General features: G+C 44.0%; 3 protein-coding genes across 9 annotated transcripts in view; 1 reads left to right on the top strand and 2 right to left on the bottom strand.

The window, feature by feature from the left end:
• clec16a (C-type lectin domain containing 16A) overlaps positions 1-5,230 on the bottom strand; it is a 35,398-nt gene extending 30,168 nt beyond the window's left edge. For 2 of the 6 annotated variants that reach the window (XM_028985209.1, XM_028985210.1), the window contains exons 1-6: positions 4,650-5,230; positions 3,637-3,765; positions 3,367-3,500; positions 3,118-3,266; positions 2,041-2,146; positions 829-834 (exon numbers count right to left, since the gene is read on the bottom strand). In XM_028985209.1, the coding sequence (XP_028841042.1) occupies positions 829-834; positions 2,041-2,146; positions 3,118-3,266; positions 3,367-3,500; positions 3,637-3,765; positions 4,650-4,723 (598 nt within the window). In that variant the 5' untranslated portion in view covers positions 4,724-5,230. The remainder of the gene's footprint in view (positions 1-828; positions 835-2,040; positions 2,147-3,117; positions 3,267-3,366; positions 3,501-3,636; positions 3,766-4,649) is intronic. The other 4 variants (XM_028985205.1, XM_028985207.1, XM_028985206.1 and 1 more) reach the window with 2 other exon arrangements.
• dexi (Dexi homolog (mouse)) lies at positions 5,228-6,568 on the top strand. Its single transcript, XM_028985211.1, has one exon. The coding sequence runs from the start codon at positions 5,690-5,692 to the stop codon at positions 5,957-5,959; it is 270 nt and encodes an 89-aa protein (XP_028841044.1). The 5' UTR covers positions 5,228-5,689; the 3' UTR covers positions 5,960-6,568.
• Positions 6,569-7,422: 854 nt separating this feature from the next.
• On the bottom strand, positions 7,423-20,108 carry ciita (class II, major histocompatibility complex, transactivator). Of its 2 annotated transcripts, none has more exons than XM_028985203.1 (22): positions 19,596-20,108; positions 18,395-18,451; positions 16,592-16,630; positions 16,433-16,483; positions 16,295-16,348; positions 16,163-16,222; positions 16,030-16,080; positions 15,366-15,434; positions 14,915-15,064; positions 14,647-14,739; positions 14,514-14,564; positions 14,355-14,432; positions 14,192-14,263; positions 12,404-14,096; positions 11,725-11,904; positions 10,478-10,540; positions 10,306-10,386; positions 8,857-8,940; positions 8,622-8,705; positions 8,449-8,532; positions 8,268-8,351; positions 7,423-8,177 (listed from the first exon to the last, which is right to left on the bottom strand). In XM_028985203.1, exons 1-22 carry the CDS (start codon positions 19,927-19,929, stop codon positions 8,102-8,104), a joined length of 3,588 nt encoding a protein of 1,195 aa, XP_028841036.1. In that variant the 5' UTR covers positions 19,930-20,108; the 3' UTR covers positions 7,423-8,101. The 2 variants fall into 2 exon arrangements, with proteins under 2 accessions (XP_028841036.1, XP_028841037.1); XM_028985204.1 differs by lacking the exon at positions 19,596-20,108 and adding an exon at positions 18,902-19,218.
• Between the last annotated feature and the right edge of the window lie 275 nt (positions 20,109-20,383).

Genomic DNA, 20,383 nt, shown 5'->3' with positions numbered 1-20,383 from the left:
CTGCATTTGGATCAAATTGTAGCTTTATTAAATGTAATACATTTACATTCTAATAAATACTTAATTCATTAAAATGCCATAAAATATAATCAGTGTCTGTAGAGCACGTTAAGAGCTGGTTACTGAGCAACTCAGATGAGGATAAAGAGAAACAGCACCGCTCAGTGGGCAAAACTTATCAGAAAGTAAAGTGAACGTCATTGTGATACACAGCGCAGAACACAGTGCACACAACAAAATGTGTCCTCTGCTTTTAACCATCACCCTTTGTGAGCAGTGGGCAGCCATGACAGGCACCCAGGGAGCAGTGTGTGGGGACGGTGCTGTGCTCAGTGGCACCTTGGTGGACTAAGATTTGAACCGATAACATTCTGATCAGGCTTCCTTAACCGCTAGGCCAGTGTATGTCTGTGAAACCACCCAACTACTAACCTGACCTATTTTCCAGAATTAACAGAATTTCCAAACGCAGCTTCTAAGAAGCCTTTTAGAACAGGCCATATGTGAACTGACATGAAATAAAATGCTGGCTTTATAGGGGAAAAAAAGGACACCACCAGACCTCCATATGTTGGTGAAACTGGACCAGGATCACCAGTGTGTTTAAAAATAAAATAAAATAAAATTGCAAACAGAATTACAGGGCCTGGTGGTGTTGAATGACAAGTTACAACACACACCAGACATTGTGCAATTATGCAGTCAAATTATGGATGTAATTTACTGAGTGAAAACAACGTGCAGCTCAAATTACACAGAAATGTCACTTTAAAAAACAAAACAAAAAGAGGAATGTAACAAGTTCTGAATTGAATATGACCAACTTACATGACACTGGAATAAGGCACACAGGAGTCACCATAGAAGGAGGAGGAAGAACAGACATGGCATTAATAGGGATTAAGGGACTGTTGCTAGCGACCCCATCACCCTACAGCCTTTGATGATACAGAGAGAACATGTATGACACCAAGGCAGCTAGAACTACACCTTCACATAATTTAACACCACCCCAGGGAGAAAATAATGCCCGCCCACCTCCCACACCCAGCACACCCCTTCTGAGAGACAAGAGCTGGCCGAAGGAGGTATAGCGTTGATTCTATAAAGCATGCAAATACCTCACAAATGCTGTACAGCATGTATGCAACAAGAAAACAGCTGCTTTTTTGAGGCGCCCATGACCCACACCTGCAGTTTCAGTCCCATATTAGTTCCAAGCCCATATGCTGGACCAACACATTGTGAGTGCCAGGGGAAAAAAAGAGATGTAGCCAGTCATAGCAGAGATAACCCTCAGCAAGCACTCACTCAGAAACTTGTTAGGGTTTAGGACATATTAGTGCAGCATCAAGGCGGGGAAAGGGCTCACCAACACTCACTGGACACTTTATTGGAAACTCATGCTCTGTATGTGCATTTATTAGCTGTGCCAGGTATGATTTTACATTATACTAACAGGTCAACTTTAAAGACGGTGCAGTTAAAGGCTGAAAGTGTATACATTATGTCTCTGACTAACATCGTAATGGTCAGTTGTTACCAAAAGTGCTATTAGACCCAGCTCTGACACTGATGCAATATTCAAATATTATTAGACAAAGCTCATAATTGCTAAGTGTCAATATGAAAGGTACAAAATCAAACAAACCCCAAGGGAACCCCAATGATGATTGTGTCAAATACGACTATCTTAAATCATTTAGGTTTAAATTGTTCAAGATATAGCTTCAGGCTAGGTGTTTCTAATAAAGTGGTCGTGAGTGTACGAACTAAAGTCGGGACCCTGTGTGTGCATCTACTCCTCGAGGCCTCTCATTGCACAACAAGAAGCAGACAACAAAGCTGAAACCACAAACAGGCACAGGGAGGTTCTCCCCACCTGCATGGGCTTCCAAAAGGGTGAAGGCGTATCACAGGTCCGAGTGTGAATATGAGCGTGACGCACAGCAGTCAGGGTGTCACGTCGCGGCGAGGGCGGAGCATGCATCACAAGAGACTGACTGGAAGCAGCAGGGGCAGGAGCCGGCCTGTACTCACCTTTGTACACATTGAGTGTGATAGTCCTGACTGCAATTCTGACCATGCTCTCTGGATGGTTGAAAAACTTTATGGCCTCCGTGTACAGGGCAAAATCATTAGTGTGCTGGAAGCATGGAAAACAGAGAGCGAGGACATCACCGCACTGGCGAGGAGGAGGAGCTCAGAGAGACTCGAGCTGCAGTCTCATTACTACATATTACTACAAAAGGCTATTATAAATCATTTAATTGCAGGAAAATGAGTTTGGCTAATGTTAAGGGAAATAAAAACACTGCATGCTTTTTCAGTTTGTGAAACCTTCTGAACTTTATCGAAAGCTGTTAACAAAACTGTTAATACTGGTAATTATGTTAAATACTGGTTAAAGAACAGATCAAAAGTGTATGTTATATAAATAAAATGTACATAATTGGTAAAAAAAAAAAAAAAAAAAAATTGAATATGAATAGAGCCTAAACAAAAGGTCAACGTAACCAAATCGTTGACCTCTATAAGGTCAATATTTGTATAGATCAGCTATACAAAACTGACACCAAACAGATGATTGCAGCAACAAGTCTCTCAATGAGCATCTCCCTCCACCCAGGCCTTCCTTAGTCAAGACACCAACTGACACGTAGTGGTGAACTTGAATAAGGAAGCACTAGTCTGAACAGAACCATTTACTGTTCAGTACACCAATAACTTCCCCCTATACACAGTAGGCAAAATTAAACAAGCAGCTGAATGCAACTCAACAAAACAGATACATAGATTTATTTTAGGTGTACAACCCGAGAATGAGAAGGAGATCTGAGTAGGATTAAATGGAGCAAGACTGCAACACTAAATAGAAGTGAACACAAAATCTTTCTGTTCATCACTTTTTTTTTTTTTAAATTCTTGATTTCCTGGTCTGATAATAGCACACAGCAATGCTACCGAACGTCATGTTTTTTGTGGCACTAATTGGTAAAGTATAATTACACTCTGCTACAAACTGCCATCTGCATGATTAACTTCAAATGATGAGAAGTTTACGGAGTCAGACCTGACCTTTACGGAGTCAGAGAGGTCTACGATCAACATTCTTACCTCATTGTAGAAGAAATGGACTGTGTGATTATTGAGCTTCAAGGACAAGGTCTTCAAGAAGGAAATGTAGTAGGCCATTATCTCCTCATCAGAGAAATCAAATTTATGGACAATGATTGAATTGACATGGTTATTGGAGAGCAAATAATCTGGGGAAAGAGTTGTGGGAGAGTAACCACAGGATCTGAGTCATGTCCTTTCCAGCAAGCCGGTGGCATTAGTATCCAGTTTGGTGCGATAAATACTTACAAAGAGAAGTTTCGTGACTTATGTTCTCAAAAAGAATGTTGAGTGTCTGCAGAAGCTGAACGCACACATATCTACCGGACCTCTGTCGGAGGATGTTGAGAAAAAACGCAAACATATTCTTCTCCAAAAAAAAACTGAAAACAGAGAATAAAGTGAAGCACATGCAACTGGATAGTAAAATATTAAACACATGTCGTGAATCACACACACGGTCCAAGAAACCCCCCGTTGCCCCAAATCTCAATGTGAGCACGGTGGCACAAAACTTACTCAAACACCGAGCTGTCATTCTGATCACCCCAGATGAGAATTTCAGTAATGGAGCGAATGGTTTCCACCAGAAGATTTCTGTTATGATCAGTCACCGTGGTGTTTTTGGTGAGAACGTGGTACATGTACCTTTTGAGGGGGAAAAAAACAAAACAATAAAGCAATAAATAAATAAATACACTTCGTATCGTTTAACTAATTTAACTGCGCTAGGGCAGACTCTGGTTGAGCTAAAGGATGAGGACAGGCGGCTGTCGAATACTCGAGAGGGAGGAGGTGAGTAAAAGGTTGCAGTGTCTGCGCAAACATCACTAATCAAGAAGAAGGTCTACAGAGCAGATGCGGCATGCCATGAGATCTAACCCCCCTCACCTCAAATCTGAATTCCAAAAACGCTGCAGGACCGACATCCTGCTTTGACAGGTGTCACCTGACCTGCAAGGTTTTTGCGGCTAAGGGCACATGCGTTATTATTAACCTTTCCTCTGATTTGCAAGGCCAGTTTCACGCTAAAACGGGTCCAAACAGAGTGATTGAATGCACTGCGTTTAAATTACAGTCTGATGATGAATTGGTGTTTGACTGTGGTTAAGACGAATCCTCCTCCTTGCGGCACGTTAGCGCCGGGGCTATCTGAGCCCAAGAGGGTCACTGTGGTGCACAAATGAGACGGACTGCTTTGGCTGACTGGCTGAGGGGGTTAAAATGCCTTAAGCCGACTCAGGGCATGCTGCCCTGACTAATACAAAACGAAGCGAAACGCGCACATCGTCACAGAGCTGCGATACATGTTCAAACCACGCAGCCACTTGTCCTTGTATAAGTCTAAACCAGTGAGAACAGCCAACAGACAGTCGCAAAAGATTAGTGTTTCATTAATTTGTCGAATGCGTTGTTCGAAAAAGCCCCCCCCCCAAAAAAAACGGTGGCAGATAATATTCCCTAATTCGCAGGGAACTTGACGTACGTCCTATTTCCAATGGTAGCCTAGCATTAGCAACTAGCGTACTTACTTTAAATGGTCCAAAGAATGAATGTTTTTGGACTTTCCCTGCCCTACCACCCAGCTCCTGGATCGTCCAAACATTTTTGCACCGCGGCAGGAAGGTGTCAAAATCGCTCCTACGGCGAAATTGATCAAATTATTCCATGACAGCAGCTACCCGAAAAAAAACAAACTAGCGTCCCGAAGCTAGCTCTGCGCCCTATAGGTGAAGCTGCCCAACCAACCACGGCACTGTGGGACAGGCCGAGGCCCGGGGATTCTGGGAAATGTAGTAGTCAATGGCGAATAACAGAGGGCACGTGTGGTCCTGACAGGGTCCTGCGACAAAGCCATGGATCAAAAACCTCATGGAATAAACCCCATCCTGGCCGAGTATTTACAATTATGCACGCGCATAATCCACAAATCTGCTGCTATATTTCCGATTGTTCTCCTCGTCCCAGTTAAAGAGCAGCAGATTTGGTGCGATGCGCTGCGGATAAACACGTCGTGTTCACCCTCAGCAGTCACTTATTCGGCGCACGAAGCGTGCTTTCGCCAACCACATTCTGACTTTTAGCCCACGTGGCCCACTGCGGGCTGTCCGTCTTCTTCGATCTTGACTCCACCTTTCGATCCCGAAGGAGGCGTCGCAGCCTTGAAAGGGCCCGCAAGATTGACACGCCGAACCACCAGTAACCAACAAAACAACGCGCCAAAGCCTTTGGTGTATTTATTTGGTCGGGTGTGATTTTTCTTTTAAAGTTGATTCACGTCGTTTCCGTACTTTCCACCGGAACAGAGGTCCGATCGCCAACCTCGGATCCTCACTAACGCCACGAGTCTACGGCCGAATGCAGGTTAAATGCGCGGCCTGAGCGCGTCCCGTCGCCGGCCGCTTTCCCATGAGGACCGCCGCGGCGTCGCGCTTCCAGACCCGGCGAGCCGGGACAGCGTCGTTCTCGAGGCAGGCTAGCTAGCGTTAGCCGCCGCTTGCGGGCATGGTGCGAACGCGGGCGCCGTTCCTCGTCTGACTCTTTCTTTACGACTCGGTGTCGTTCGTCGTCTATGAGCCGCCCGGTTTACGCTCAGCTGGATTCGGTGGAGTCGCCCGTCGCCGAGTTGCCATATATGTTTTATCTCGGCCTGTTCTTTGTCAACGTCTTGATCCTGTACTACGCCTTTCTGATGGAGTACATTGTCCTGAATGTCGGGATCGTGTTCCTGCCCGAGGACATGGACCAGGCACTGGTGGACCTGGGGGTGCTGTCGGACCCGGCTTCTGTCCCCTACGACGCGGACACCGAGCTGGATGTGTTTGAAGGGTATTTGGAGTGAGCGCGTTTCGGCGTTGCGAACTTTGGGATTAAACGCACCGGGACTGAGCTCATTTTTCTCCCAGAGCATGATTTGTACCCTGTTTGAATTTTTTTTGAAAAGCAAGTACGTGTGCCACGATGCAGAGAAAGGTCCAGAATGCGTGCTTTCTCTCAGCAGGCCCACCCGACATGAAAAGTGACCCCTGGATTCTCAGGAACCCCCTCACATGAAAGCGTCTTCCAACGTACATAACAGCTGTGTGACAACTCTTCCCCAACTGGACACCGTCGGCCTGCTTGTAGGATGCACACTGTAGATTTGCATCTCCTCCCAACGCCCCTCAGAAGTTCCAGTCTTAACATGCAGTCCGGATCACTTCAGCGGTGCACGTTTCTTTTTTTTTTTTTTTAGTTTGACAGCACTACACTGCGAGTGTTGGGCAAGAATGTGTTTGGGTCAAAACAAGGAGACGAGAAATGTTCCGTTGTGTGACTTTTAAAGGCGGAGCAGGGGTTAAATAAGGATGTACTTCCTGCTGGCTCATTATAGGGCATTAAAAGATGTTATGAGAATTTACTGTAAGATTCTCCAAGGTTAAATATGTACATTAAAGGCATTGTTAATTTAGTCTAGTGCAATGTGTGCTCACTTTTTATTACAAGGCACTATGTGTGTCATTCATTTTATATATATATATAAAAGGGTTTGAATATAAATAATAATTAATACTCATTGACAAGTAATGATGTAGTTGAGCCCACTTTAATCTGTTTTTAGCTGTATTATGATTATTAGAAATAATCAAGCTTTTAAAGTGGTACTTTGATTAATGAACACAACATTCTCTTGGAATTGATAATGCATACAGACCTATATTCCATTCATGTCTATTTAATGCACCAAACAATTGTTTAATATCAAAAATTCGAAATGACCCTAAACTTTTGAATAGTAGTGTGTGTTGGATACCTGTAACTAAATTTTAGGCTAATGCATATAAACAAGGACAAATGCATTAGGTGTCAACTAAGTTCTACTGAATCAAATCTAGACCTGTACTAAATGACTAATGTTCCCAGAAACGTATAACAATCAAAATCCGAACTACCCTGTGACTCATAAGGGTCTACTCACAACTTGACTACTTAAGACCGGAACACATTTTTGATTGGGTGGGGGTCTCTTATGACGAATAGCATGGCTTCCCTGAAGAAAAAAACATGGTCACATGGATATTTTTGGTTCCTTTCACCATTACTAGCACAAATATACATGACAATGTGCACATCTTCATAATTGCCATTTATATATTTACAACAGGAATGCAGTTCCTCACTTACTGTAGAGCCCACCACCCTCTGATTTCATGAGTTGCGTAAGAGGCATCATCTGATAAATAATAGTTATTACCCTGGCTTCTTTTAAAGCGGCTTTCTGCATTGTCATGCTTTATTTTGTAAATACAAACAAGTAAAAGAGTATTTGTTAACCACATTTTATTAAACAAAAAGTGTGTTATTTACAAAAAGAATAGCTAGAATCAAATTTACATAGAAATCCACTACATCTCTGTAGCTCCAGTGCAAAAAATAAAGCAGCAAATACCTTTGTCCAACAATTCATTTTTGAGGCAAATGGAAACTGCCCTAAACTATCCTTTTCAATGGTGCAGTGTGACAGTTTTGGTAAACAGAATTTTTAGTGCATAATCACTGGTATACAGATTCCAAAATTATTAAAGTGTGTCTTGAAGCAACATGAGCAGAAATGATATCAAGAGTAGGAATTATACTGGCATATATAATAAAATTATACTGGCATATATATATAAAAAACACACACACACACACACACACATCGTGACATCACATGCAGTATAGAGTGCTTAGTTGATTTAAGGCACAGCAGAGACATTTCTGACAAACCACACCATGGGCTGTCATTTGATTAAATATGAGTCTTAAGCCTTCGTGCTGAGGACATTCACATGAAAGTACCACTTTTGAGATTCTGGAAACACAAAAAAGTGAAGAAGGACCTTGCACGGCACAGAGCACCATTAAGTAGAGTGATTAAGTGAGAACCGATCAATTTTCTTGCAGGATAAGCACAACAGTCCATTAACAATATTACATTTTCCATCCTGCTCCAAATACAGATCTAGGGTTGCTTTATTCTTGAATCTTGCTGATGCAGATGCTTGAAAATGCCGAATGGTATGCATTGGTTCCACATTCTGGGGGAATATAAAAGAAAGTTCTCTACTTAGATTGATCATTATTGTCAACATCTACACATTTGTGTCTTTGGTGCAAATAGGACTTGCCCGAGTGTTTTCATCCATGGACAGCTTTTCAGGCTTTGGCTTAGTTTGACTGCACCGGTGTCAGTTAAGTTGTTAAATCCCACACTAAAGGGTACGTGTTTAAAGAAAAAAAATAAATAAGCATCACGTTTGAAATATACTGTAGTGTAAGTTCCTATGTGGCCAACCGTATCAAACCCACTCAAGATCTAAGAGGGACTTAATCTCTGGCAGCACCGAGGCCAGCTTCTCTGCGCCGTTGTCCGCGATCTGATTGTTGTACAGGCTGAAAAGAGAGTGAGGAAGGGTCACAAATGCTCAAGGCGAGAATGCTTGTTTGTTTGGGGTAGCAGCTTCAGCAGCTTTTGACCCTACCTGAGGCACTGAAGAGAGTGCAGGGCGGGCAAGGCGGGTGCCAGCTTCACCATTCCTTTATCACCTATAGTGTTCTGAGACAGACTGGGAGGAAATGGATAACCCTGTGTTAATACTATATCATGAAAATAGGTTTATGCTTTTTTTAATGCTTTATTCAGCAAATTTGCATTTGCTGAATAATTAAAAACCCAAGAACATCTGTGTACAGTGAGCTGAATAGAACGGTGCTTACTTTAGTCTTTTTAGAGAGGACAATGCAAATAAAGCACCCGCCAGTATTTCTACACCAGAGTCTCCAATCTTATTGTTCTCAAGGCTGAAAGATAAACATATTTCAATTGTGACATATTGTTCAATTGTCAAATATAAAAGCAGAAACACCAGGATGTTAAACCAGTAAGATGATAAAAGGATCATGTATAGATTTTCAACAATAAAAGGTATACACACACACACACACACACACACACACTGGGTGCGAAAAGTATTCAGACCCCCTTAAACTTTTCAGTCTTTGTTATATTGCAACCATTTGCTAAAAGTTCTTTAGTCTTTAGTATTCAGACCCTTTGTAAAATATATATAGTAAAAGCACCCTTTTGATCTAATACAACCATGAGTGTTTTTGGGAAAGATCCAGTTTCACACCTGGATTTGGGGACCCCTCTGTCATTCTTCCTTGCAGATCCTTTCCAGTTTTGGCAGCCATTTTTAGGTCTTTCCAGAGCTGCTGTCACGGAGTTGTTGTGAAGCCATTCCTTTGTTATTTTAGCTGTGTGCTTAGGGTCATTGTCTTGTTGGAAGGTAAAGCTTTGGCCCAGTCTGAGGTCCTGACACCCTGGAGAAGGTTTTCATCCAGGATATCCCTGTACTCTGTCCCTCGATTGGAACTAGTCGTCCTGTCCCTGCAGCTTCAAAACACCCCCCACAGCATGATGCTTCCATCACAATGCTTCACTGTATTGGACAGGTGATGAGCAGTGGCTGGTTTTCTCCACACATATCGCTTACAATTAAGGCAAAAAGTTACATCTTGGTCTCATCAGACCAGAGAATCTTATTTTTATTAGCAAATTCCATGTGGGCTTTCATGTGTCTTGTACTGAGGTGAGGCTTCCATCAGGCAACTCTGTCATAAAGCCCTGACTGGTGGAGGGCTGTAGTGATACTTGACATCCTACAACTTTCTCTCTTCTCCCGACTGCATCTCTGTAGCTCAGCCACAGTGATCTTTGGGTTCGTCTTGACCTCTCACCAAAGCTCTTCTCCCCCAATAGCCCCAATAGAAGGGTTCTGGTCGTCCCAAATGTCTTCTTGTTAAGTATTATGGAGGCTACTGTGAACTTAGGAACCTTCAGTGCAGCAAAAATGTTTTAACCTTGGCCTGTTCTGTCTCTGCGCACTTCAGGCAGTTCTGATGACCTCATTTACATTGACCTGCATTGTGAGCTGTAAGGTCTTATATAGACAGCGGGGGTGTGGCTTTACTAATCAAGTATAATCAAACACAGCTGGACTCAAATGAAGGTGTAGAACAAATGAACTTAAATGATTTTAGCAAATGGCTGCAATATACCAAAGAGTGAAATAATTAAGGGGGTCTAAATACTTTCCGTACCCACTCTGTGTGTCTCTATATGTATGTGTGTGTGTGTCATATGTATATAATAACTGTGCTTACTCCAAAGATTTCAGGTTTTCCAAAGCCGGCAGGACTCCAGCAAGTTTGGGGAAGACAAGTGGGCCATTTGAAGGCCCCAGTCTGAACAAGGAAAGGAAAGAGCAGAAGGAAGGCAGCTGAAGAACTGATGTGAATAGACCATGTATTCAGCTTCTCAGGGAATTAGACTTACTCAAAATCCAACTTTTCAAGCTCCTTCACAGCTGGTATGTCTTGTTCCAGGGGCACAGAGTCACTAAAAAGAATGCAGGGAGTAAAATGCATTAGGGACATAGTTTCACAAGAACAAATGAGTCGAGGAAGCATCAAACAGCCTGTTGAGGACATTTTTTTGCACACTTAACTATTACTACTAGAAAAGCTCACACATGAGCTCGTGAATCTACATAAAAGCTCTCAAATATGCAACATTTTCCTCCTGCATCTACATAAAAAGCTCTGATTTGCATGTTATGCTTCATAATGCCTTGTTATGAGGGGCCGCACATGTGAAACACACACACATTCACATATGAAACTGACAAGCATGCATTTATACTACTGAAACACTCAGATACAGATACATGTGAAATGGACGTGCACACACACAAACAAAAATTTAAATTTTCACTATATCCGAAAGGCATTTCACTATATCCGGAAGTCGGTTCTATGGATTCTATTTTGGCGACCCGATTTAAAAAGCGGTAATTGTATTTTGCGCGTGCACAGTCCAAACCGGGTCACAACGTCGTTCTCCCATCCTGACTAAAGATTCTCTGTCTCCCGAGCGCCACCGCGCTACCAGCCACAGCGCACCTCCTATGAATATTCAAATCTTTTTCATTTAGCCCATGGAGCAGCGGTGGCCTAGCTGTTAAGGAAGTGGCCAGGTAATCAGAAGGTTGCCATTTTCATATCCCAAGCCGCCAAGGTGCCACTGAGCAAAGCACCGTCCCCACACACGGGCGCCTGTTATAGCTGCCCACTGCTCACCAAGTGTGATAGTTAAATTTAGAGGACACATTTCACTGTGTGCACCGTGTGCTGTGCTGATGTGTATCACAATGACATTCACTTTACTTTTTATGGCCCTTTAACACAGTTTAAGTTTAATTATTGTTTGTTACATAAGAGACCTTTTCACCTGTATCTGTGTGAGCATTTCATATGTGTGTGTGCGAGTTTTCAGTAGTATAAATGCATGCTTGTCAGTTTCATATGTGAATGTGTGTGTGTGTTTCACATGTGTTTGTGTAACAAAAGTCTGAAATATTTCCTAAACGGCCCCTCATACCTTGTTTTATATGGCAACACACTGAAACATAAAAGGGGGATATTTTTAAATGTCTGACAGACAGGAAATGTGTTTACAGACCAGCATGGTCACACATACATGGGGAACTGCCTCACTTTTACTTCTCTATCTAGATCTCACACCTGCTTGGCAGCTTCCTGTTACGATGAATGTGAATTAGCATGACCAGGCTGTTGATGTGGCCCTCTTGTGTAGCCTTGAATGGCTGGATGGTGAACTTGTCCACAGCACTTTTCAGAAGCTCTTCTTCCTCACAGTTGTGCAGCTCTTCCCAGAGACCGACGGTGTCCAATATGGCCGCTCTGAAATCCAAGATCACAGCGGCACCCTTTTTATAGAATAGAATTTTGCATTCACTGGGGGAACGTAGCACTCTAAATTTAAAAGTGCAACGACGTTTCCATTTCGTAGGTGAAATTCAAACTCATGTCTCTAACCACTCATAGCCACTGCAGCCTTGAACCTTATCTTTAACATAAATGTGTCAGGTAATGTCAGGTAATGAGGTAATGTGCCGCAATTATATCTTCCGAAAATACTTTAAACAAATATGACTGACTGACTGACTTTTTTTCCAACATAAATTTCCAGTTTTACAACATATTATTTGGCTCGGCTCATAGAATTGACTATGAGTGGTGGGAAAAGAAGCAGTGAATCTGTGACTCTGCTGTTATTAAGGCGATTTTTATTAAATTACACTTACAGTGTATATTGTTATTAGAAGCAGTCGGTTACTTTAGTTTTAGGTATTTCTTGTAAATGTTTTCTTGTGATAAGCAACAGCGAACATTGCCTTACCTGAAGGATCTGACACAGGCCAGTCCCACTAGGTCCTTCAAGGAGCTGATAGGGATGCCGGTGTCCTGCAGATCCAGGAAGAAGCTCTTTCTGAGCTCTTCTGCGTGTTGTAGGAGGTCCCACAGGACGTACGCATCTTGAGGGGTCAGCTGGGTGCCGCACAGTGACAGGGCGCTGGGCAGGTTCTTTGCCAGGTGTTTACTGAGTTTCTTGGTCTGGCTTTCGTACACACTGTGACACAGTTCCAGCAGGCGAGCGGGAGCCATCTCCGCAGGCTTCAGGCTGTAAACGTGGCTCTCCACGGCACTCCTCTTTACCTCGATGTCCGCAGTTGGGCTAATGAAGCTGCTGTCTAAGAGCTCCCCTTTCTGATAAAGAAGCCCCACGGTGAACTGCTGCATCGTGTCCAGCCACTCTCCATGAGGCTTCTTCCTCTTCTGTGGCTGCATGGTCTGAGCCACCAGGGCCTTCTCGCTCACATCCTTGGACAGAACCACGTGCAGCGCGCTCAGGAAGTTTTGGCCCAGCAGGTGAGAGAAGGAGTAGCTGACCTCATTCTTCGCCCTCGCTGTGCCGGCAGCGTGGGCCGTGAGGATGTCGCTGAGGAGCCCGAAGTCTCGGAGCTTCTCAGAGCTCAGCTGCTCATCAGTCAAAAGTGAGCTGTGAGCCTTGAGGCGCTCCCACGCCAGGCAGCACAGCCGGGAAATGTCCTGCTTCTTATCGGCCAGCTTTTGCAAGGTCAGTTGCAAACACTGGGACAGCACTTCCTGGCACAAGCCGGTGAGCGTGGAGGGCAAGACGTAACCGGCGCTGTCTAAATGGTCCAGGAGGAAGCACGCGGACCTGCAAAGCAGCGGGTTGGAGCAAAGGCTGAATATGAACCGCTGCTGCTTCAGTTTAGACAGGGCCCTGGCGCCCTGCAAGTGGTCTTTGAAGTATTTCGACGTGTACAGTTCAATCTCGGCAGCGGAGAAGTCACAAAGCTCCAAAATGCTGTCCACCTTACGCAGTAACTGATTCAAAGCCCCCTTCGGCCTGGTGGCGATCAAAATCATGCAGCCGGGGAGGAGGTGTTTCTGAAACAGGCCTGAGAACAGCTGTCTGATGCTGTAGTTTCCTTCGGTGTTGCAGGTGGCGGGAGAGTGAAGGATGCCCTCGTGGTCTTTGAAGTCGTCGAAACTGTCAAAAATAATGAGGACATTTTTCGGAGCGGCGAGCACGTGCTTGAACACGGCCTCCGAGTCCTGGCAGGGGACCGATGTGGGGAGGTGGAAGAGAAGGCTCTTCAGGCTGTAGCGGGAACACGTCATATCCAAAGTTCTGCAGTTTATCGAGAAGACGAAGTGGAACCGCGGAAGGCTCCCGCTGGCCCAGTCCAAGCAGAGGTGCCGGATTAACGTACTCTTGCCAGTGCCTGACTTCCCCAGGAGAGCAATCACCTGCTTCCGGTTCATCTGAGCATCCTCAAACATCTGGCTTCTGGACAGGGTGGCCTTTCTTCGCTCCACGTCACTCAAAATGACCAACTCCTTCTCCAGGCACTTGTTGGCATTCTTACCAGACTTCATCAAGATTGTCCTCTGAACCAGGCGCACGTCAATGTAGTGGGACTCCATACGCATGTCTTTCTCCATATGTTGACATGATTGCGCTATGAGAGATTTTGCTTCTTCTATATAGTCCTCAACACACTCTGAAATGAAACAAACGTTCCCAGTCATCTTTACTGAAGATACTGAGCTGAACGCAGGCCTGAGCTGTAGAAATGCCGTCGGTGTGATGGCTTACTTGGAATATTCGGCACAGGCGTGGCCACATTTTCTATTGGTGGGATGTCAGGTGGCTCTGAGGGCATCAGTTCTAAACAATTCAATATATGGCCATTAACATTTCATGTACAGTACATTTCATGTACAGTCAAGTTTCAATGCATGTGAGAATGAAGACATACCTCTGTTGACAGAAGTAGATGACATCAAGGTGAAATCGAGACATGGAGGGGTGTCAGGGGATGCCACTGCCCCAACAGCTAAAAGGGCAAAGATGAAATTATTAACCGCATACTGGCTGAAGCGAGGAAATTAACTGAGGTAATAACCATTTTACTCACCAGGGGAGAGGGGAACTATTTGGGTTATAGGGCTTACTGGGGAGGCTGGTACTGTAACAAGAACACAGAACAAGTATTCAAACAAAGAGAATGTGACTAAGACTCAATTTTAGCCTAGTGGTTACATACTCACCCAGCATGTAAGCAGGTCCCCCTGGAACCACACTGCATTTAACTACTGGCTGTGTTGCGCTGAAAGCTGGAATGATATGGAATGCTTGTCCCTCTGTGAAAACCACACACAATGGTGAAGTGACGTGATAACAAACCTTACAGATGTAAGGCTATAATCAAAACAATGCAAGTAAGCAAATATGACATTTGTGAATATTAATTTTTACCAGAAATATGGTCAAGACAACCACTGCATTAAATGCTGCATTAGTGTCAGAAACACTCACCACTAGGCGGTAGGAGAGCTGCTGTGTTGTAACAGGGGATGCTGCCAACTGGGAAATGCACAATGGTTCCTGTTGGACTGACCTGAACAACTCCAGGAGTGGGAGAAATGGCTACCACACTGCTCAGGACATTTGTGGGGCTACCAGTGTCTTCGAGAGAACAAATTATATCATCAGAACAAATTCAGCCAAACTGTAAAGATAAAAGGAAGCTGTACTGTACTCCTGCCTGCTCTGCTGTACACTTTTTAAACTACTTTGTTTAACTACCGGTACTTACATGAACCAATCCCAAAATTAACTATTTTGTCAAATTCTGGGCATCTCCATAATTTTCTAGAGCTAAAAGTAGTGAAGAGGTGTCTATTACAATTAAGATACTTTTAATCAAGACTGTACAATTCCAGCTAATAAAAGAAACAAGGAAGCAGATGAAAAAAGGAAATCTCACCTTGCACTGTATCCTTACTGAGTATGTCTTGTTTTTTTTTCTTCCGCCTTTTCAGAGGAGGTGATCCATCTGAGGTTTTAAAAAAATATATTGAATCCGTAGTCAGAATGTCAGTCATAAATGTCCCATTTCTTGTATCATTATGCAGCTCTGCTTACTTTATGGGTACAAATATTAGGGATGTAAATTGAAGATAAAGATTTGCACATGCAATTAATGAATTGTGATTCATCTCAACTCTAAAGCTTGCTATATTTAAACGAGAAGTCTGGAAAAAAGACAAGAAATTATGGGGAAAGTAAAAAAAAAATCTAAATAAAATGAAATTCCACGGCTTAACATTCTAATACTGTCATGGTCTGACTCCATAGGCGTGCCCCGATCCGGTATTCCGGACCGGAGTTTTGTGTTGTCATCATTGTCGCCCTGATTGCGCTATAAATGACTATGTTTGTGTGTGTTTAAATGCAGTGCTTTCGTGTGTAGTCTTCACCGGATCATGGTTGTGTTATATCCTGTATTTTGTTTCTAGTAAATTCCCCTGTCTTGTGAGTAGTCGTGCGAGTGCGTCCTTCCTGCTCCGTCCTGTTCTTGCTGCCACCATGACAAAAACTTTTGTCCATATAGTGTAAATATTTGCTTAAAAAAATAAAGTTCTGATCACCTGTTTTTTTCTGTTTGGGTCTTCTTCTCTTTCTGTCTGAAGATGAAACATCTGTGCATGGAAAATGAATAATACAAATGTCATTCCACAGTCCAGGAGTGAAGTCAGATAGTGAAAGCGTCACCCGACTTTCCTGTTTCTCTCTGTTCCTCTGGTCCCCTCTCAGAGAATAACCAAGACAGGTTAACTGTGCCTGTGGGAGGCGGAAGCAAATCAGTATTCTCCGTTTGTGTTAATATAAAACAAAACAAAAGTAAGGTCCTACCATGAGAAAGGAAATCATCAAAATCATCACTGATATCTGGATGTATTGGATTGACTGTAAAAATACACAGCTTATGTTAACATTCTTCTTTATTTGTCAGAACAGTAAAAGGTAACAGATAAAAAAATAAGGTCCTACCAAGGGTGTCCTGTCCATCATCACCATCCACATCAAAGATGGTGGAAGATTCTAGAATAATAGTAAGAACAATGGAATTACATTAGTGTACATAAGTTAAAAGGGTCAAAATAGAGGTGATGGAATGTAAAATGAGCCAGAACTGGACAAATTACTGACCTGAGATAAGGTTCTCCACATCAACTAAGGATAGGGCCTCTGAAGACATGCGAACAGCAAATCAATCATTCAGTATCTTTTCACATTTCTCTGTGTGCATACAATGACCTGTGACCAAGTATTTGCCCAACAGGGCAGTTGTAGTGAAAGTGAAGTGATTGTCATTGTGATACACAGCACACAGTGACACAACGAAATGTGTCCTCTGCTTTTAACCCATCACCCACAGTGAGCAGTGGGCAGCCATGACATGCGATTCAAACCGGCAACCTTCCGATTACAGGTCAGCTTCCATACCCGCTAGGCCACCACTTCTCTGAGAAGAGAAATTAACTACTCACATGTGAAACCCTTAATTACCCTACATTCAAACCCACAACCTTCTGACTATCCGCCACTTCCTTAATCACTAGGCCACCACTGCCTTACTGTATTAGCATTGTTTTAAAGTGCTGTTAATAAAACCCAGATAGGTATTTTCTCTTCTCCGAGAAGTGGTGGCCTAGCGGATATGGAAGCAGATACAGAATCGGCAATCAGAAAGTTGTCGGTTTGAATCCCTGAACCGCCAAGGTGCCACTGAGCAAAGCAGCATCCCCACACACTGCTCCCCTCTTACATCCCTGGACGTATGCTCCCACGTGTTCTGTGTGGCTGGACGTATTTTGTGTCCTGTCTCTTTTAGGTTGACTTCGTGGGAGGAGTTGAAGCCTACAAGCTCCACCTACCATCTCCCTATTGGTCACCTCCACCTATATGAAAAGACTTCAGATGGTGTTCGGGTGGTCCCCAGGGTCTGCTAGGCCCTTACTTTTTGGTAGATCCCCAGGGTCCACAAAGATCTGCAAGGAGCTCTGTTGGGGATCTCATTCGTGAGTGTTGTTGCGCTGTGTGATAGACCACTTTGTTGTTAGCCTGTTAGCTTTATGTGCCCTTTTTGTTAACTTTTGTGCGTGTTTGAGTTATCCCCGCTGGACCATCCCTTCCTTTAGGCTGTACTTATGTTGGTTAGCTGTGCAGAGTCCGCTGTTTTATTGTACCTGTTAGCACACTGTAAATAAAAGCACTGTTTGTATGCTTTGATTGGTTGTGTGTAACAGTGGACGTCCTCCTCTCCACACACTTGTCACATTTTTTAGACCCCTAGACTTAGGAACGTGACATCCCCGGGTGCCTGTCATGGCTGCCCACTGCTCACCAAGGGTGATGGGGTAAAAGCAGAGGACACATTTAGTTGTTCTGCAGTGTTTCACAATGACAATCAATCAATCACATTACTTTCACTTCACCTTCAGTTAGTGATAACAAGCAAGGAGTCCTTTCTTGTTTGTCTTTGTTTCTGTAAATCCAGGAGACGGATTTGATGCGACATATAGCGCACATGGAGTGTTTGCTAGTCTTATTTAACACTGGGAAAATACAACCCTATTACACAGCTCTAAAGCCTTGGTTCTCACACTGTGGTACTTGGACTCCCTCTAGTGGTAAACCAGGGGATTACTGATATTCACTGAAGTTGTGACTTATCAGCAACATGTGCTGTTCTTAATATACTCAGCGGAGCGCATCTTTGCTGTGGACGACAATCAATAATAAATAAATATTAATATTAGGAAGAAGACTAACTGCTGCACTCATGGTGGAGTGCACTCTAATTTTGAAATACATATTCAAAGTGAAACCCTGTAACATTAACAAAAAGTTCACCAGTAAAAAAAATCACTCAATCATAGCCATATTACTCATAAGCGCAGCGGTGATGACAATTTCAGAAAGTAATTTATGTATATAATAATTTGTTACCAGATATAAAGTCATCCGGAAGGTCATATGGCGTTTCCCAGTCCCCAAGGTCAGGAACTGCAGACGACAGACACAATGGCGATGACAAATTTCTCATTCCACCTTTCTTTCTTTCACGAGTAAAGCGCGTAAAATGGGGGTAAAACCCGCACATCCCCTCTCATGTGCATTTAAACAAAGCCGTTCGGCAACTTGCATTGGCACGTTGTGCAAAACTCAGTGTGCAACACGCACGCCGGTGTAGTGGGTACAGTGGTGCGTGGGCCATGCCCTGGTAATCCCCACAGTCGGACAAACAAAAGTAACAGGGAACGGAATCACTGCACCCCCCCCAAAACAGCAAAAGAATTAAAACGAAAAAAATTACACACAATATACGAAGGCCATACCGTTCAAGTTCCTCTGTGTAAAAAATTATTATTTTTTTTTACTCTGTTTTAAAGAAACACGGCGTTCGGTCAGAAAATGCACCTGCTCCCGAGTGCGTATTTATTACGAATGAATTACCTGCGCCGAGCGACATTTCCACGTCGCCGCGGTGACTTTTCATCATTATTAGGAGCTCAGATGCGCGTTGGACGCGGCGGCGGCGGCGGCGGCGTCGCACTGGAGATGCGCGCCGCGCTCTTTCACTTTCGCTCTGAGGGGCTTTTCGCACCGTCCCCTGTCGCCAGAAAGCGTTAAAACTCCACTGGCTGCTTCTCGGTACAGAAAAAAAACGTCCCCGTCGCATAATTCTGGGTCGTGCATGATTAACTAATTAACGCTGTCGTCTTTAATAGACAATTATTCCCGTTGTGATCAGACGACGGAGCCAGGGGCGTAATTCAGGTTTGATTGTGTGACTGATTAATGTGCGTTTTATTACGTGTAATATTACGTGTAATATGACCTGGCACATGGCTTCACCTGTGTGGCGCACTTGCTTTTCAGTTGGTGACCGCACCTCCACCCATAGGCTGGCATTATTACAACAACAACAAAAAAAAAACTGTGGCCTGTAGTCTGTGGGGAGAGTCACTCCCCGGGGGGTGGAGGAATGGAGAAGGCGCAGCGCCATACCTCGGACCAAATTTCACTGTCGGTGCCTGAAGGTGGCTACCATGGTAAGACGAACCCTGCCCCGATTGGTTCATGTTTTCACATAGCTGCATTTTCAACGGATGCAAAAATAAGTAGAAGAACAACACCAAAGACTCACAGAACTTGCACGTGGCTTCCGAGTGAAAGGAGAAAGGTTCCTGGTCAAGGACGCCGCACAAGATCCCCTGGCTCACGTCCCATTTCTGCCAGAGAGCCAGGGCCAGCCTCCGTGCCATGTCCTCTGTGTGGGCCCGGAGAGGTTCTCCGGGGTCCTGATCCCATAGGCAAGCTTCCTTGGAAAGTGTTTGGTAGTAATGGTTGGAGAAGACATGGGCCTCCACCATCTTCTCCAGGAGGCCCTGGATCTCGCCACATGTCGCCTCCTGCAGGACCCTCCTGACCTGATCCAGAACGCCCTCGAAGTGCACAGGGTCCTGGTCGCCGTACATCATGAAGGATGGACGCTCCTCTCAGGACATTAACTCACAAACGAGCTTCTACATCCAAGTACTCAAAAGTGCCTCCTAAAACAGAGGAGATGATTCGCACAGGACACGTTCGTGAAATGGGAGGCAGCGAGGAAAAAGACTTGTCCTTTAGAAAAGGGCGCAGAGTTTCACATGTCCTTTTACCAAATCAAAAACGCATTTGATAGAGGCTGTGCTGAGATAACAACAGCATCAAAGCAGAAGTGAATCACAGCGTGCACGCGAGCGCACACACACACACACACACACACAAATAAAATAACTCTCCATTCACTGACTTATCAGATCAATGGAAGATGCAGTCACATCTGCATTCACTTCTCATGTGGGACTAGGTGCTACAAAAAAAGGATGGATAAAATGGAAATGTGACATCCTTCACTTTTTATTGTCAGTGTAATATATAGCACAAGTTCTC

This window comes from Denticeps clupeoides, chromosome 7 (assembly GCF_900700375.1).
Source record: "Denticeps clupeoides chromosome 7, fDenClu1.1, whole genome shotgun sequence".
In the NCBI taxonomy this organism is placed as follows: domain Eukaryota; kingdom Metazoa; phylum Chordata; class Actinopteri; order Clupeiformes; family Denticipitidae; genus Denticeps; species Denticeps clupeoides.
This window is presented reverse-complemented; position numbering and strand designations above follow the sequence as displayed.

Coding starts and splice junctions, on each gene's coding strand:
- dexi (XM_028985211.1), top strand. CDS start 5,690: ATGAGCCGCCCGGTTTACGCTCAGCTGGATTCGGTGGAGTCGCCCGTC.
- ciita (XM_028985203.1), bottom strand. CDS start 19,929: ATGATGTACGGCGACCAGGACCCTGTGCACTTCGAGGGCGTTCTGGAT. Junction 16,631..18,394: donor TCCGGATGACTTTATATCTG/GTAACAAATTAT, acceptor GCATGTCTTCAG/AGGCCCTATCCTTAGTTGAT. Junction 8,352..8,448: donor AAGTCCCTCTTAGATCTTGA/GTGGGTTTGATA, acceptor CGTACCCTTTAG/TGTGGGATTTAACAACTTAA.